Here is a 16229-nt window from a genome sequence, read left to right as displayed (position 1 = left end):
CAGTGCCTTTGTTTTCATACGCACATGTAGGGCTGGGCGATATGACCCAAAATTCATATCTCGATATTTTTTACCTGGACGGCGATATAAGATATATATCTCGATTTTTTTTTTTAAAGCCATGAAGTAAGAACAAAAAGAGAGTTCTTAGTCAAAGCTGTGTCCCAGATGTCACACAGGCACTTTTATTAACATAGAGCATAGATGTACATAAGATTTACTCAAAAATAAATTATGAGCATTTATTAAATAATAATGCTCCATAAATAAAAGAAAACAATGTTGTTTTTGTGCATAACAAAAAGCTCACAATTGTGCAGTCAAAATGTAAACTAAAAGACGCTGAGTAACAAAGACAGATTTCACAGCTGCTCTGTTCCCAACTTCTACTGTGTGACTGACAGTCTTGAGTTTGAAATCCTCTTCGTAACCACGTCTCTTAACAGGTGCCATTTATGGTCCTTATACACAGTAGGGTAATATTACGTTGAAGCACAGTACGTATCACTCCGCGAAGCTCCTCGGTAGCCGTAATGCTCCGACAATCCATCAAGCGGTGCAGCACCGTAGCTTACCAAAGTCGTACTAAAACATTTTTGACAGATTGCTGAGCGCTGTGTACCACATAAAATCGGTTAGTGGCCATCAAGCACAACCAGAATTCATACATAAGGCGCGCTGTCAACTTTTGAGAAAATGCAAGGATTTTAGGCGTTAGCGTGGTTAGCTCGTTAGCGTGGTTAGCTAGCTAACACGTTGACGGCGTCCAGCCCCACGCACGGGGCGATGTGCAGTAACTCGTTAACGGAGATTTGCCGTGTCCATCTTGTCGCTTCCTGCAGGTGAAGCGATGGGGGAGGAGGGGGAGCTGTGTTTATTGAAGGAGGGGCGAGGCCGAGTAACGTTGTGTAAAGACAAAAGTGGACGAAAGAGAGGCAAACTTGCGGCTCCACAAGTATAATTATAACGTAACATAGACTATATCGATATAAAGGATATTGTCACATCTTATATCTCGTATAAAAATATATCGATATTTTTTAAAAACTCGATATATCGCCCAGGCCTACGCACATGGCCGATTGTTGAGTGAAACAGATGAACCAGAATTGGTTTGTAAAAATGGTGCAACTTCAGTGATGTGGAACTGGTTTGGTGTTTGTCCGTCAGATACACGACAAAGCACATTTTTTTGCAGAACATGCAAGCGGCCGTCGTTATTGTCGTATTTGTCGGACTAAGATGCTCTTAAATCTGGGAGTAATCTGGGTTCTAAACTCCGTATGCGTCAGGTCAAACGAACACTGCAGCATCACCGAGAGTTAAAAACTGTCTAAATTCTTTCATATTTAATAAAACGATCAGCATTGCTGCTTTACCAGGTGTAACTATGAAGTTTAACTTCCAAGCATCCATGAAAACAAAATTTATTACATTTAACGGAGTTAGAAGTTAGCGGGAAGCTAGCGGAAGTTAGCTCGCTAGTTTCGCTAGTTACTTAAGCATGATATTGCATGTTCTGACTGAGAGATTTCTGAAAAAATTCAAACGTACAGCTAGGGTTGCCAACTCCCTGAAAAATAAATAAGGGACACCTCGTGGCCAGGGCCAGGCGACCCAGTTGTCTTCACCCTTCCCAGTGTGGTGAATTTTCTAGCTCTTTTTTTGTGTGTGAAATTATTTTTTTAACCATTTGACTTGAATTTGATTTAAGTAGATGTGTATTCTTTGTGATATGAACACATGTGAAACAAATGATCATTTAGCCATTTATTTTTAGCTCAAAATGACAACATTAACACAATAAAACAGGTCTCCTTCTTAAACAGAAGCCTGTCATGCTTAACTTTTGAGAATATAAGTAAATCTTTCTTTAAAAGAACTCTGTCCTGCTTAACTTAAAATAATAGAAAACAATAGAAAGAAAAACATTCTTGTAACAGTGCACATTTAGTGCATTTAGTACAATTGGCTTAATGCTAATCAGCTGCTCCTGTTTGTAAACCCGCTTGTTCCCATGATTACGCATCTTAACTCATCATCATTATTCATCTATGTATTACTTTTATGTATTAGTCATCTATTTGTTGTAATCATCTATCCTTACAGTTGTTTATTACACAAAATAAATTATATTATCACACTTCTGGCCACATAGCACTGATATTCACTGCACATGCCCATATTAACTTTTTCCAGCCAGGTGTTTTCCTTTTCCCATTTTTCCCTTTCTCTGAACAAACATTGCTGCTCTAATGCTGGGCTTACACTGTGCGGTTTTAGGCCCATTTTGAGCCGATTTTTGAGTGATCGGACCGATTTTGGCCTTCATCGTGCATCGTGTAGTATACGTGGGGTAACGAGAAGTGATTAACACCTCACGACCAACTCCCGATCATCAATCGCTCGTGAGGGTCTCACCACAGCCGCTCACACTGCTCGCGCGCAAACACGTAAACGTTGGTGTAAAAGATGGAGCAGCACGGCTGTGCAGCGTGTGATCTGGACACAAGCGATGGAGGCACACAACCGTGAAAATAGTTGGATTTACATTGCTGCTCAGTCACAGCTGCCCGATCAATGTTTTTCATTAGCAATTTAGCAAAGTTGATGGTGGTGGTGTGTGTGTCTGTGTGAGTGTAATGCTGGGCTTACACTGTGCGATTTTTGGCCCATTTTGAGCCGATTTTTGAGTCGTGCGACCGTTTTGGCGATCGGCCCGATTTTGGCCTTCATCGTGCGTCGTGTATCGTGTAGTATACGTGGGGTCAGGGACGTGCAGAGAGGTTTAAAGGGGCGGGTGCTCAAAGTTAAAAAGGGGCACATTGAACCAGGCTGAATAACAACAACACACATTCATCAAGAATCTAATATGGGAAGGGCGGGGCTGTGTTGATCTGAGACTGTAGACATTAAAAAGTCCACAGGAGAGATGGTAGCTGATTAAACAAGTGTCATGAGATAATAACAAAATGCAAAGATTGGTGACAGCGCTTGGAACCATAAGGCAACAAAAAACTGTGACATAAACTCGGCTCTGCCTGTGAATCACTCTTTGCTTCTCTTCTTCCTTCCTTCCCATCATTTCATATATCACTCTCCACTTGCTGTCCATCTGAGAACAAGGCACAACTTGCTATTGCAATAAACTATAATCTAATTATCCACACCTAACAACTCTTGCACTTAATCTATAATAAAATGATGACAGAAAAATGTTATAGCACTGCCTTTAGTAGCCTCATACAGCGCCTACTGTTTCCTCCTCATGTCCTTACCAGCCATGTCTGCACAATGTTATATCATGAGTAATATTTTTTTAAATCCAGCTAAATAAAACACACACATGCACACACAGTGACATTTTAGACCTTCTTCAGAATACTGTATATACTATGGGCATCATGGTGCTGATCCAGAATCCTTACATTATTATTCATTACTAGAGCTACAATAATAAAGCAATGAGGAGGGGGAAGTAATAAATATGAAATAATGTATTTATGATGATTCCATTTGTTTCACTATCCACTCTGTGCAGGGCAAAGCTTATTACATGTTTAAACTGTAGAGATACAATCATTTTACTGCTGTAAAATCCAACTTTTGTCTTATTTAAAATATAAATCTAATATAATCTGCTTCTTAATGTATGTTTTTTAAAATACAGCTTGTGTTTTTTAATATATTATAATTATAATAATTATTATGTGGACATGCATATTAGATCGTTTTTTAGTGAAATATAATCCCTCCAGAAAGGCAGGAAATGCCCAGAAACTTACTTTAAAACTAAATAGGTTCTAAATACTTTAAAACTAAATATGTTCTAAATACTTTAAAACTAAATATGTTCCCTAAAACGGTGACAGAGCTACAGACCCATGACAGCCTTACACAGGTAGCCAGCAGCTATGACCAGCACTACTTGTGCAGTTAATAAAAGGACAGGTAATGTTTGTCGCGCTGTTGCACACACAGCACGCTCGTTTGTTTCAGTTCGTCAGTTGCAACAAGACAACTTACCAACGTGTACGTAATAAGCTAATACTCCTGTGTGCTACACACTACAGTGTACGCTGTACACCTACTTACTGGTTGTGTCGCATCAGTCTGTGTCTCTGAGTTAACTTGTGTTTCTCCTACAGCTCCGGACCGCAAAAAATGCGCGTGCTCTTTGTGAGCTCGTTCCCGGCTCGTAACCAGCGCGTTCTGCCGTCGAGGGCGATCATTGGTTAATAGTGATCATGTGACTGATGCAAGCCAGATCCTTTTATTTAGCAAAACTGTGATTAATAGTTAAATATTATTGTTGAGGGGCACAGACAGGACTCCGCACGCACACACACATAAAAAAATAAATAAAATTTTTTTAAAAGTTGCCTCAACAAAAGGGCACTTTGGGCACTCATCAGGAAAGGGGCGGGTGCTCAAGCCCCTCTAGCCCCCCCCCCCTCTGCACGTCCCTGCGTGGGGTAACGAGACGCGATTAACACCTCACGACCAGCTCCCGATCATCAATCGCTTGGTCGGGAGGGTGTCACCGCAGTTTGTCACACTGCTCACGCGCAAACACAAATGTCGGCGAAAAAGACGCCGCAACACGGCAGTGCAGCGTGTGATCTGGACACAAGCGATGGAGGTACAACTTGTAGAACTTTGGAAAGCTCATCCGAGCCTTTTCGATGTGGCCTCAGAAATTATCACGACACAACAACCGTGAAAATAGTTGGATCTACACTGCTGCTCAATCACAGCTGCCCGATCAATGTTTTTCATTAGCAATTTAGCAAAGTTGATGGTGGTGGTGTGTCTGTGTGAGTGAAAGACGGAGAGAGAGAGAGCGCGACAGATTTTCTGTTATAACCTTCATTTTATGGAGGCACAGTGTGAGCTCTCAGGTCGCATCAGAGCATCGGGCGGTATAGTGTGAGACCCTGCATCGTGACCTACCAACTTCTAACCCCTGCGAGTCAATCGTGCAGTTTGAGCAGGAGCTGAATAACGTGACTGAAAAAATCGCACAGTGTTTGCCCAGCTTTAGGTGTACTGTCGTCCGAGACTTGTACCGCAGTGTCGGCGTTTGTTTCCCTGTTGGCCATGCTTCTTGTTGTGGTCATCTGTTGTCTTCCGGTATTTTCTCCGTAAGCGACCTTTCCTTGACCAATGAGATGAGCGGTAATCTGAATTGTCATACTCGTAAGTGTGCTGTCAGCTCATTGGTCACAAAGCAGGAGAGGGGCTGGGAATTATGTTTTCAAACAAAGCGTTAATGCCATTAAAAGTTATAGACTACTTTTGATTCTCACTGTATTACGGGACAAAGTGCGTCCCTTATTAGCTCAATACGGGACGTGTACTTTTGTTTCGAAATACGGGACGATTCCGTATTTTAAGGGACGGTTGGCAACCCTACGTACAGCTCTGCTATCACTTCCAACATAAATGAAGACAGGAAACTAAACAGCAGTGACGTTTGTAGGGTTACTGAAGTTGGGCTAGCCATCAGACTGCTGAACACGTCATAGACACCTCAGCTTCACTACTGGAACTTCAACATTATGCACTCCACACTGTATATAAATGCCACTTGTTTTGCACATATTCAACTCTGTATATTTTATATATTTTATTATTATTATTATTATTATTTTATTTTATTTTTTTACTATTTAATTTGTAAAAATGTGTATACACACACACACACACACACACACGTAGGAAAATATTTAGTATACACATCCAGAAATGCATACACTATTATATATTGTACATATATTTATTAGTTTCAGGTTGGCCATTCTTGTATTTTGCTCGTTTGTGTTGTTGTGTTTGCACATCTCTGTTGCTTGTGGGGCTCGCACACAAGAATTTCACTCGCATGTGCTGTGCCAGTGTGCCTGCACATGTGATGTGACAATAAAAAGTGATTTGATTTGATTTATATAATGATGTGCTACGTGATCGCTAGCGACACAGCTATGTTAGCATAACATAAACAGTGAAGCTGGAGGACGAACACTAACACTTTTCCACTTATAAAAGTTAACGTTAAGGTTCCTGATAGATAGAGACAAATGCAATCGCATGGCAGGATGCTGTAAACGGACCAAACTTCAGTCAGGAGAACAACTGAGATAATCCATCCACAATACAAGGTTAGTTATTAATATACTGCAACAACATGGAAATAGAGCAGCTGCCAGAGAATTCAACATTAATGAATCAATGGTACAGAAGTGGAGGAAGCAAGAAGAATGAGTTTAATAAAGTTTGATTTATTTGACTGCTTTGTTTCACTTAATGTGCCTTATAATCCTGTGCACCTTATGGTCCGAAAAATACGTACTGCACACTGCAGTTTAATGTTGCAAAGCACCTCTTTTTAACTTCAGTGGATATTATACATGGTTATGCTCAGGATATGTCAGCCCATTTCTACTGGAAATGCCTTTTGGTTAAACTTTCAGCAAGGAATTTGCATTTGCACTGTTACATTTTTATAAAGCTTTAATGTACATAAAAACCAGCTTCTTGTTTAAGTGAAAATAAATGGAAGGTTGCCTTTTTGCGCTAGTAATATTGTGGAGTTGTATTTTGTCTTGCATCAATTATATCGTCACTTATATCGTTATCGCAAATTTTCAAATATATATCGTGATAAATATTTTTGGCCATATCGCCCTGCTCTACTAGGCAGTATCGTTAGAAGACATAGCATACATTTTCACTGCTATGCAGATGACACCCAGCTCTATCTGTCCATGAAGCCAGATAACACACACCAATTAGTTAAACTGCAGGAATGTCTTAAAGACATAAAGACCTGGATGGCCGCTAACTTTCTGCTTCTTAATTCAGATAAAACTGAGGTTATTGTACTCGGCCCTGAAAATCTTAGAAATATGGTATCTAACCAGATTCTTACTCTGGATGGCGTTACCTTGGCCTCCAGTAACGCTGTGAGGAACCTTGGAGTCATTTTTGACCAGGATATGTCCTTCAACGCACATATTAAACAAATATGTAAGACTGCGTTCTTCCATTTGTGCAACATCTCTAAAAATTAGAAATATCTGTCTCAGAGTGATGCTGAAAAACTAGTTCATGCATTTATTACTTCCAGGCTGGACTACTGTAATTCATTATTATCAGGATGTCCAAAAAACTCGCTGAAAAGCCTTCAGCTAATCCAAAATGCTGCAGCAAGAGTACTGACAGGGACTAGAAAGAGAGAGCAGATTTCTCCTGTTTTGGCTTCCCTTCATTGGCTTCCTGTTAAATCCAGAATTGAATTCAAAATCCTGCTCCTCACATACAAGGTCTTAAATAATCAGGCCCCATCTTATCTTAATGACCTTGTAGTACCATATCACCCTATTAGAGCACTTCGCTCTCGCTCTGCAGGCCTACTTGTTGTTTCTAGAGCAGGGCTCGCAAAATCGCTAGCCCGACGTCCCAGGGCTAGCGATTTTTCCAGTCGGGCTACCAAAATCTATCTCAGCCCTGCCCGTCGGGCTATCATAGGTAGGAAAAATATATGTCAATGCTTTTGCATTCTTTCGGCAATGTAGTTGGGTAATTATGTCATTGGCATCGGTGAGCCACTGTCAATATGTCACATATTGAAATCGCGTTTGAATTTGCGCTTGTTTTTTGCTTCACTTTGCAATCGCGCGAACTGCGCATAGAGAGCGACAGTACTGATTGGTGAGTGACGATAATTTGCGCACCAATTCCTCTGACATCGTCTTATCAATCGTTAGCTTACTATGCAAACATGACAAGTGAAATCTCCCGCAGCAAGCTTAAACATGTGAGAGGTTGATCGCGCAGAGAATCGCTGACAACGTGAGTGCGTGTGTAAAAGCAGCAGGATATATATTTTAGTTCAGCCAAATAAGACAGGTCAGGGTGAAGAAGTGACAGCCAAAGAAAAGCTTACCACAAAACGGAAAAGAACAAAAGGAAAGTGCAGCTTTATGGTTTCATGGACAAAAGAATTTCTGTGGCTGCAATATGACAAGCTAAATAACCAGGGATGCACATAAGTGGTCCGCAGGTGCGCATTCGCTGTCAAAATAAAAAACGCGCACAAGATAAGAAGTTGCAACGCGTGTTTGCGTACATAAGATTTTCTGGAGGAGGACAGACATTTGTTTAGAACACTTAAAGATGTCGAAGAAGCAAGCTCCTTTAATAAGCAATTACTTTGGTGTTCCTCCACCTCCAAAGAAATGTCAGAAGGAGTCCGAACCACAAAAGAAGCGCGTGTTCTCGGAAAAGTGGTTGCAGGAGGTGAGCTGGCTTCAAACAAATGATGAACGCACAGAGATGTGGTGCACAATGTGCCGTGAAAATCCCACTCTAGCGGACAAAAACAGTGCCTTTTATATGGACGCAAACGCGTGTTGCAACTTCTTATCTGGTGCGCGTCTTTTATTTTGACAGCGAATGCGCACCTGCGGACCACTTATGTGCACCCGTGTAAATAACATAATGTTCTGCCGGGTGTGTTGTTGGTTTTCCCTCGATTTCTGAGTCGACAAGCGTCTTTGTTACTGGGACCAGTAATTTTAAGAAAGGCCCCCATTAGAAGCCATGAGAAATGCAAGAAATGCATTATTATTATTCCAGAAATAAACAGTTAAACATTTTTCTGGAGTTACGATTTCATTTCAGTAGGTAAATAGTGTAAAACATATTTGCTTATATAGGAAATATCTGTTACACAGAGTGGTGATAGCATGACACGTTCAAGGTAACAGTGAATGAGCAACAACTGGACTTAAATACATAAATAGCCCTTTTTGAACTAGAAGTCATAGTCATACATTTCATTCACACCCAAATGCATTGGGGACAATCGAAGGTTCAGTATCTTGCCCTTTGACGTGTGGACTGATAGCATTGGGGACTGAAGCACTGATTAGTACGCATAGCCACAGCTGCCCAACATAAATGATTCCATGTTGGTTAAAGACCAAACCAATCAGCTGCATATACACTGCAAAAACTCAAAATCTTATCAAGTATATTTGTCTTGTTTCTAGTCAAAATTTCTCATCACACTTAAAATACGAGAAATCAGCTACAGATATTTCAGTGAGATATAGGAACTTGTGAAAAAGTCTTGAAAACATATTGTTTTATTTTTTGTACCTTTTAACATTTCACAAAGTAAACTTGTTTTGTATTATGAACACATGTTTTTGTTGGCTGGTTAGAGTTGCATGGATCGTAGATTTATCCGTTTTTTGTGAATATAAGCTGCTGACTGGTGAGCAGAATTTTCAGCTTGGTACGTTAGTGTTCATCGTCAGTTAATCATCAAACATATTTAGTGCTTATAACAAATATATTATGCTAAATAAAGACAGATTTTTCCACAATGTATATGATAGTAAGAGTTAGTAAACCTCTATTAAAGTCTCCCTCTGCAGTCTGTTGTTTCTTAGCTTCAGCATTGAAACTGAATTTAAAACAAAACATAGATGACATTCTGTTGCCTCGGCAACCACCAAGATCTCACTGCCTACAGACATTCAGTAACTCTCATTGGATAATGTTAATAAATATCTTTCACTAAATATGAACGTTTTCTACCTGTCCTTGTTTAAATTATGAAAGAAGTTATTATGCCTGAGAATCTCTAGAATGTCGAATACTTTCCACTAAACAGTTGTCTTCTACTTTGGTTAGTTTTTTTAACAACCATTTAAAAAACATATTTTTCTTTAGTTTTATTTTTTACTGCAATTCCTGTAGAGTAGCTTTTATAGTGTTAATTCAGTATGTGCTACAAAATAAAAGCCTTTCCTTTACATTAGGTTTGTGGGCATTTTATTTTGAATTGTTCTAATCATGGCACTTCAAAGGAACAGTGACATCACAGGAACAGCCTGTGATGTCACTGTTCACATTCTACTGAAAAACCTATAAATAGGGGAGACATTCAACCAACTTCAGTGGATCTCGGATGGCAGAAACACAAAACAACCTGGTTGTTAAAACAAAGACAAGGCAGACGCAGAGAAACGCAGACGCAAACGCTGACGCATCTACAATGGCAGAAGCAAAAAAAGCCGCACAACCAAATACTGAAAAGCCTCCTGTGGCACAACCACCAAAGGAAACGGTTGTGAAACCAAAGAAACAACAAAAGCAAAAACAGAAAAGAGTGGCTGAAGAACCAAGAAGACCAATTACTCGGGCATATGACCGGGCTCTTCTTGAAGCTCAAAACAGCACGGGTTATGGAGCAAACCCGAAAAATGAAGAAGTGCAAAAAAACACTGAAGCCACTCCTGAAAAAGAAAAGGCTGAATCCCTCCCCATTTCAAATGCAAAGGAGGACATGGAGAGAGAGGGAAATGGGAAGAACCACAGCAGACCAAACCCTGTGCCTAATGGGGGGACTTGGCAATATCAGCCCAATCCCACATCTAGACCCCCGTTTAATCCCTGGCACGAGATTGCTGCTCTCAGACACCAACTGGAAGCCTCCCAATACCATCAGAACAACCTTTACTGTAAAATGGTAGGTGCAAACAAGAGGGCCTCTTATCACCAGCTTGAGGTGAACAAACTTCGTGAAGAAATTCACGAGAACAAGCGAAATTATGAGGAAACGATTAAAGACCTCATAGAGCAGCTGGAAGAGGCTTCTAGTAATAAGCCCAATGACATCAGTGAGACAGACACTCTCACAAATGACAATGAAGCTATTGTCATATTGGATGAGGTGATTGCTACCCTGCAGGACCAAATCAGCCACCCTACCACAGAGCAGTGTGTGGAGTCTGCCACTCCAACCACAGAGGCTTCACACACTGACTCTGTAGGACTGAAGTCCTCTAAGGAGGCTGAATTTGAGCTCAAATGTAGGATTCAGCAGGAGCAGATTGAGATGCTCCAGAAACAGCTCCTAGCAGCTCAAAATCAGCTTGAAGAGCAGGCTGTTAAACATAGGCAGGAGCAGGAGACACTCAACCTGGAAATCAGTGACCTGAAATCCCAGCTCTGCCCCAACAAGGCCCTTCATGATTTGAAGAAAGAATCTCCTGAGCGAGAGCTGAAAGAGGCCAAAGATTGCTCACTTAAAATCCCACAGCAGCACAAAGAACAAAAGTCCACTGCTGCAAATGAAATGCATAAATGTGAGCCTCTGAAAGAAAACGAGACTGGAGAACAGGAGAAGATGGAAAAAGAGGACTCACTGCCATCCACTGCAATGTCTCTGCAGGAGCCTCAGAAAGAAAAAGACACCACAGAACAACAGAAGATCGAAAAAGAAGAGTCAGCTGCATTTTCTGTACAGGGATCTTTGCAAAGTCTACGAGACAAACAGAAAATGCTCAATGTCAAGGTGGCTGAACTCGAGAATGAAGTTAAGAGCCTGCCAGAGATTCCGCCAAGTAAGAAGAAGAAGAACAAGAAGAAGCGGAACTGTGTGCGTCCCCAATTTCACATAATTGGTGTCAACATCAAGTCCTAAAAATCATATTTATATACAACTAAATTGTCAGTGAACATTTGAACCCCTCTCGGTCGAGACAGAAGGCCACCCCTTCCTGAGCCCGGTTCTGTCAGAGGTTTCTTCCCATTAAGAGGGAGTTTTTCCTCTCCACTGTCGCAAAGTGCTTGCTCATAGGGGATTTGGGGGCTTTTTTTTTAACACCAACCACTGGTAAGTTCACTGACATCAAATTTAAGACTCAGCAAATATGGAAATGGATCATTCGTCATCAAGTGAGGAATCATCCATTTAAAACATGTTTGCTGAGTCATATTTAGTTGTATATAAATATGATTTCTGTCACACTCAGGCCAATCACAGACTAATTTGGACAATTGGTAAAAAATAAATAAATTGAAAAAATTGAAAAAAAGTAGTTGTGTCATTGTTTCGTGTAGATTTCAAATAACATGCCATTTTATGTCAACGTATTTCTGTTACATTTGTAGTGCTCGTGGTTTTATATTCTTATGATCCTGTTTGTTTGATGAGTATATCCTTCTTCCTTACTTCACATATTTACTGCTGCTTGGCTAGCTTTAGTCATGCTAGCATCAGCACGGGTAGAAACAGATACACATCAGAGACATCACATGTAGCTTGTGTTTATGTTCAGAGTGACATCTGATTTAAAAGCAGGCAGCAAAGCACTGAGCAGCATATCAGTCAGCACAGAAAACAAATGCCATAAATGTCATCAATTAGGCTGGAATAAGTTGTTGTTTGTCTTCTATTGTAAGTGCTTTACATTTCAGCATGACATCCTGTATGTGTCCTACACTGAGGACACTTGAAACTGGTCATTTTCTTAGAATGGAGCTAAAGATAAAAACAAAACAAAACTTTCATAAGAAACCTTTATTCTGCAGTAAGGGACATTAAAAACCTAATAATGTTATCATTAAAAATATTAAAATGTGAAGTAAATGGTAAATGGCCTGTATTTATATAGCGCTTTACTAGTCCCTAAGGACCCCAAAGCGCTTTACACATCCAGTCATCCACACATTCACACACTGGTGATGGCAAGCTACATTGTAGCCACAGCCACCCTGGGGCGCACTGACAGAGAAGTAATCATAATTTTTGCACAAAATCAAAATAATCTGTTTATGCAATACCAGGTGCTGTAACCTTTTCCACTCTGTTATGCTCAGTCACTGCATCTTCATGTAAGACACGTTTGTTTGTGTGATCTTTAAAGCTGTTCTTCTAAAAAGTTATGCAATCTAGGATTTTGAATGCTGATTGCTTCAAGCTGCAGCAAAATGTATGTTTGATACATTCAGTCATGAGTATTTTATACTGTTATTATTCCTGTTAAGAGTATCTGGAATATGCACTTCTTACAGTGGCCATGTTACACAGTACCCTGCTCAAATGTAGGTAATGTTAGACATGAGTCTCCTGGAATTAGACCTCAGTACTGTTAAAGTTGAGTTACTGACCCGTTGCTGTGTCAATAAAAGTGCAAAAAAGAAGAGTGCTTCTGGTGTCTTGCTTTAAGATAAAGTCCCATATTTTTTGTAGCTTTTTGAACAGATGGTGTCTTATTCTCAGCACTTTTTTCTAATTATTGTTGTCAGAGTTGAGATTTAATTTTTATATATTTAACTCAATCAAGAAAGAAACAATTCAGTCTCTTTCCTTGCAGTAAGTCAAATTTTCTTCATTTAAGCATAAATTTTAGACAGTTTTGTCTAGTTAAAAGGCATAGATTCATTTGCTAGTTTTAACAATTCTAGTCAAGTAACTTTTGCTCAGCCCACTGGCAGAATTTTTTTCTTCTCAAAACAAGAAACTTTTGTCAGATTTAAGAATATTTGGCTTGTTTCAAGTATAACTGTTTATGCAATGTACCCCAGTTCTACCTGTGCTTAATTTCTACATAAAGCATGTCGTTGTCTCTTACCAGTGTCCGATACTGTACAGACATGGCAGAAGCTGTGCTTGCTTGTCTGTAAACTTGGAGGATGAGGCTTGTTGTTGTCAGGGTGGCGATGGGGAGTCTGTGGCCCACAGCAAAGTACACAACGCCATTTGGGTTGTCGCTCTCTGCTAAGGTGATGTTGGAAAAACGGGTGGTCTCATTAATGGTAGCTCCAGCACCCACTTGATAAATCTCCACTAGGAACCATGCCTGGTATTCTGGTTCCTACAGTAGAACAGATTAGCACATTTCAAGACTAGAAATAAAGGAAAAGTGCTATAACATCTACAAGTGTCTACATCCACTGCCTGCCTTACATCATCATTCACAACCTCCAGAGTGAGAGTGCAAATTATCTCGCCTCTCCTACAGGTCGCTGTTCCTGAGGTCCGAACAAGCTGTGTAGTTAGGTTGACTCCATTATTGACAAGTGTTAGCGATGTCTTGTCGAAGGTCGCTCTCCAGAAGACCTGCAGATCCTCAAAAGCTCTGAGCGGAAGGAAAAATGGCATAAGGAAAAAACACATTGATAATGGAACCATTAAAAGGAGATGTGTTTTTATCAACGCCACTTGTTAAGCAGAAATGAGAAAGAAGGTGTGTTTCATTACCTGTTTTCCTGTCTCTGCAGAGAGAGCAGAGCAGTTCTATTCTCTGAATCTTCATCCAAAACCTTTCCCATCAGAGAATTAAGGCTAAATCCTACAATGCCGTTATGGAAGTCACTCCCTGGTGTGAAAGGAAAGAAACAGAGAAAACAAAACAATCAAAATACAGTGGGGCAAAAAAGTATTTAGTCAGCCACCAATTGTGCAAGTTCCCCCACTTAAAATGATGACAGAGGTCAGTAATTTGCACCAGAGGTACACTTCAACTGTGAGAGACAGAATGTGAAAAAAAAATCCATGAATCCACATGGTAGGATTTGTAAAGAATTTATTCGTAAATCAGGGTGGAAAATAAGTATTTGGTCAATAACAAAAATACAACTCAATACTTTGTAACATAACCTTTGTTGGCAATAACAGAGGTCAAACGTTTACTATAGGTCTTTACCAGGTTTGCACACACAGTAGCTGGTATTTTGGCCCATTCCTCCATGCAGATCTTCTCGAGAGCAGTGATGTTTTGGGGCTGTCGCCGAGCAACACGGACTTTCAACTCCCGCCACAGATTTTCTATGGGGTTGAGGTCTGGAGACTGGCTAGGCCACTCCAGGACTTTCAAATGCTTCTTACGGAGCCACTCCTTTGTTGCCCGGGCGGTGTGTTTTGGATCATTGTCATGTTGGAAGACCCAGCCTCGTTTCATCTTCAAAGTTCTCACTGATGGAAGGAGGTTTTGGCTCAAAATCTCACGATACATGGCCCCATTCATTCTGTCCTTAACACTGATCAGTCGTCCTGTCCCCTTGGCAGAAAAACAGCCCCATAGCATGATGTTTCCACCCCCATGCTTCACAGTAGGTATGGTGTTCTTGGGATGCAACTCAGTATTCTTCTTCCTCCAAACACGACGAGTTGAGTTTATACCAAAAAGTTCTACTTTGGTTTCATCTGACCACATGACATTCTCCCAATCCTCTGCTGTATCATCCATGTGCTCTCTGGCAAACTTCAGACGGACCTGGACATGCACTGGCTTCAGCAGCGGAACACGTCTGGCACTGCGGGATTTGATTCCCTGCCGTTGTAGTGTGTTACTGATGGTGACCTTTGTTACTTTGGTCCCAGCTCTCTGCAGGTCATTTACCAGGTCCCCCCCGTGTGGTTCTGGGATCTTTGCTCACCGTTCTCATGATCATTTTGACCCCACGGGATGAGATCTTGCGTGGAGCCCCAGATCGAGGGAGATTATCAGTGGTCTTGTATGTCTTCCATTTTCTGATGATTGCTCCCACAGTTGATTTTTTTCACACCAAGCTGCTTGCCTATTGTAGATTCACTCTTCCCAGTCTGGTGCAGGTCTACAATACTTTTCCTGGTGTCCTTCGAAAGCTCTTTGGTCTTGGCCATGGCGGCGTTTGGAGTCTGACTGTTTGAGGCTGTGGACAGGTGTCTTTTATACAGATGATGAGTTCAAACAGGTGCCATTCATACAGGTAACGAGTGGGGGAAAGAAAAGCTTCTTACAGAAGACGTTACAGGTCTGTGAGAGCCAGAGATTTTCCTTGTTTGAGGTGACCAAATACTTATTTTCCACCCTAATTTACGAATAAATTCTTTACAAATCCTACCATGTGAATTCATGGATTTTTTTTTCACATTCTGTCTCTCACAGTTGAAGTGTACCTCTGGTGCAAATTACTGACCTCTGTCATCATTTTAAGTGGGGGAACTTGCACAATCGGTGGCTGACTAAATACTTTTTTGCCCCACTGTAGAGGAATACACATTACATAGTTATTAGAACGTATACCATAAAGCCTCTTTCATGCATTTACCAAGAATAGTGATTTTGGCAAAAGCTCCAAATCCCTGGAGAGAAGTGTTTGTGATCTGTGCTCCTCCCTCTGGATCACTGAGGTAAACATAGAATACTTCCTGTCCCTCAGGCTCTGAGTCATCCAGGATGAAGAGGATAACCTCTGTCTCATTCTCACCAGCTTGCAGGGACACTATAGGGGACACCAAGCGGAAGTCCTGCTCTTCCTTTGCAAGGTTCCCAACAGGTTTTAGATTGATGGGTAGCTGAGTTGTACTTCCATCTAAAAGAAAAAAACCCCAACAAAAGTTAGAGAAAATTTTTACACATTACACTAAATAACACAATACACTGTCC

General features: G+C 40.7%; 1 protein-coding gene across 3 annotated transcripts in view; it reads right to left on the bottom strand.

Moving 5' to 3' along the window:
* The window catches only part of adgrv1 (adhesion G protein-coupled receptor V1), a 119802-nt gene that overhangs the window by 59004 nt on the left and 44569 nt on the right, over positions 1–16229 (bottom strand). For all 3 annotated transcript variants that reach the window (XM_085367220.1, XM_085367222.1, XM_085367221.1), the window contains 4 exons: positions 15892–16155; positions 14060–14177; positions 13766–13937; positions 13431–13673 (listed from right to left, as the gene is read on the bottom strand). In XM_085367220.1, coding sequence (XP_085223346.1) covers positions 13431–13673; positions 13766–13937; positions 14060–14177; positions 15892–16155 — 797 coding nt within the window. The remainder of the gene's footprint in view (positions 1–13430; positions 13674–13765; positions 13938–14059; positions 14178–15891; positions 16156–16229) is intronic.

The sequence above is a fragment of the Diplotaxodon limnothrissa genome, linkage group LG12, assembly GCF_057381915.1.
Source record: "Diplotaxodon limnothrissa isolate DT_005_m linkage group LG12, D_limnothrissa_male_GT1.1, whole genome shotgun sequence".
Lineage (NCBI taxonomy): Eukaryota > Metazoa > Chordata > Actinopteri > Cichliformes > Cichlidae > Diplotaxodon > Diplotaxodon limnothrissa.
The sequence above is the reverse complement of the archived record's forward strand: the minus strand, read 5'-3'. Positions and strand labels throughout refer to the sequence as shown.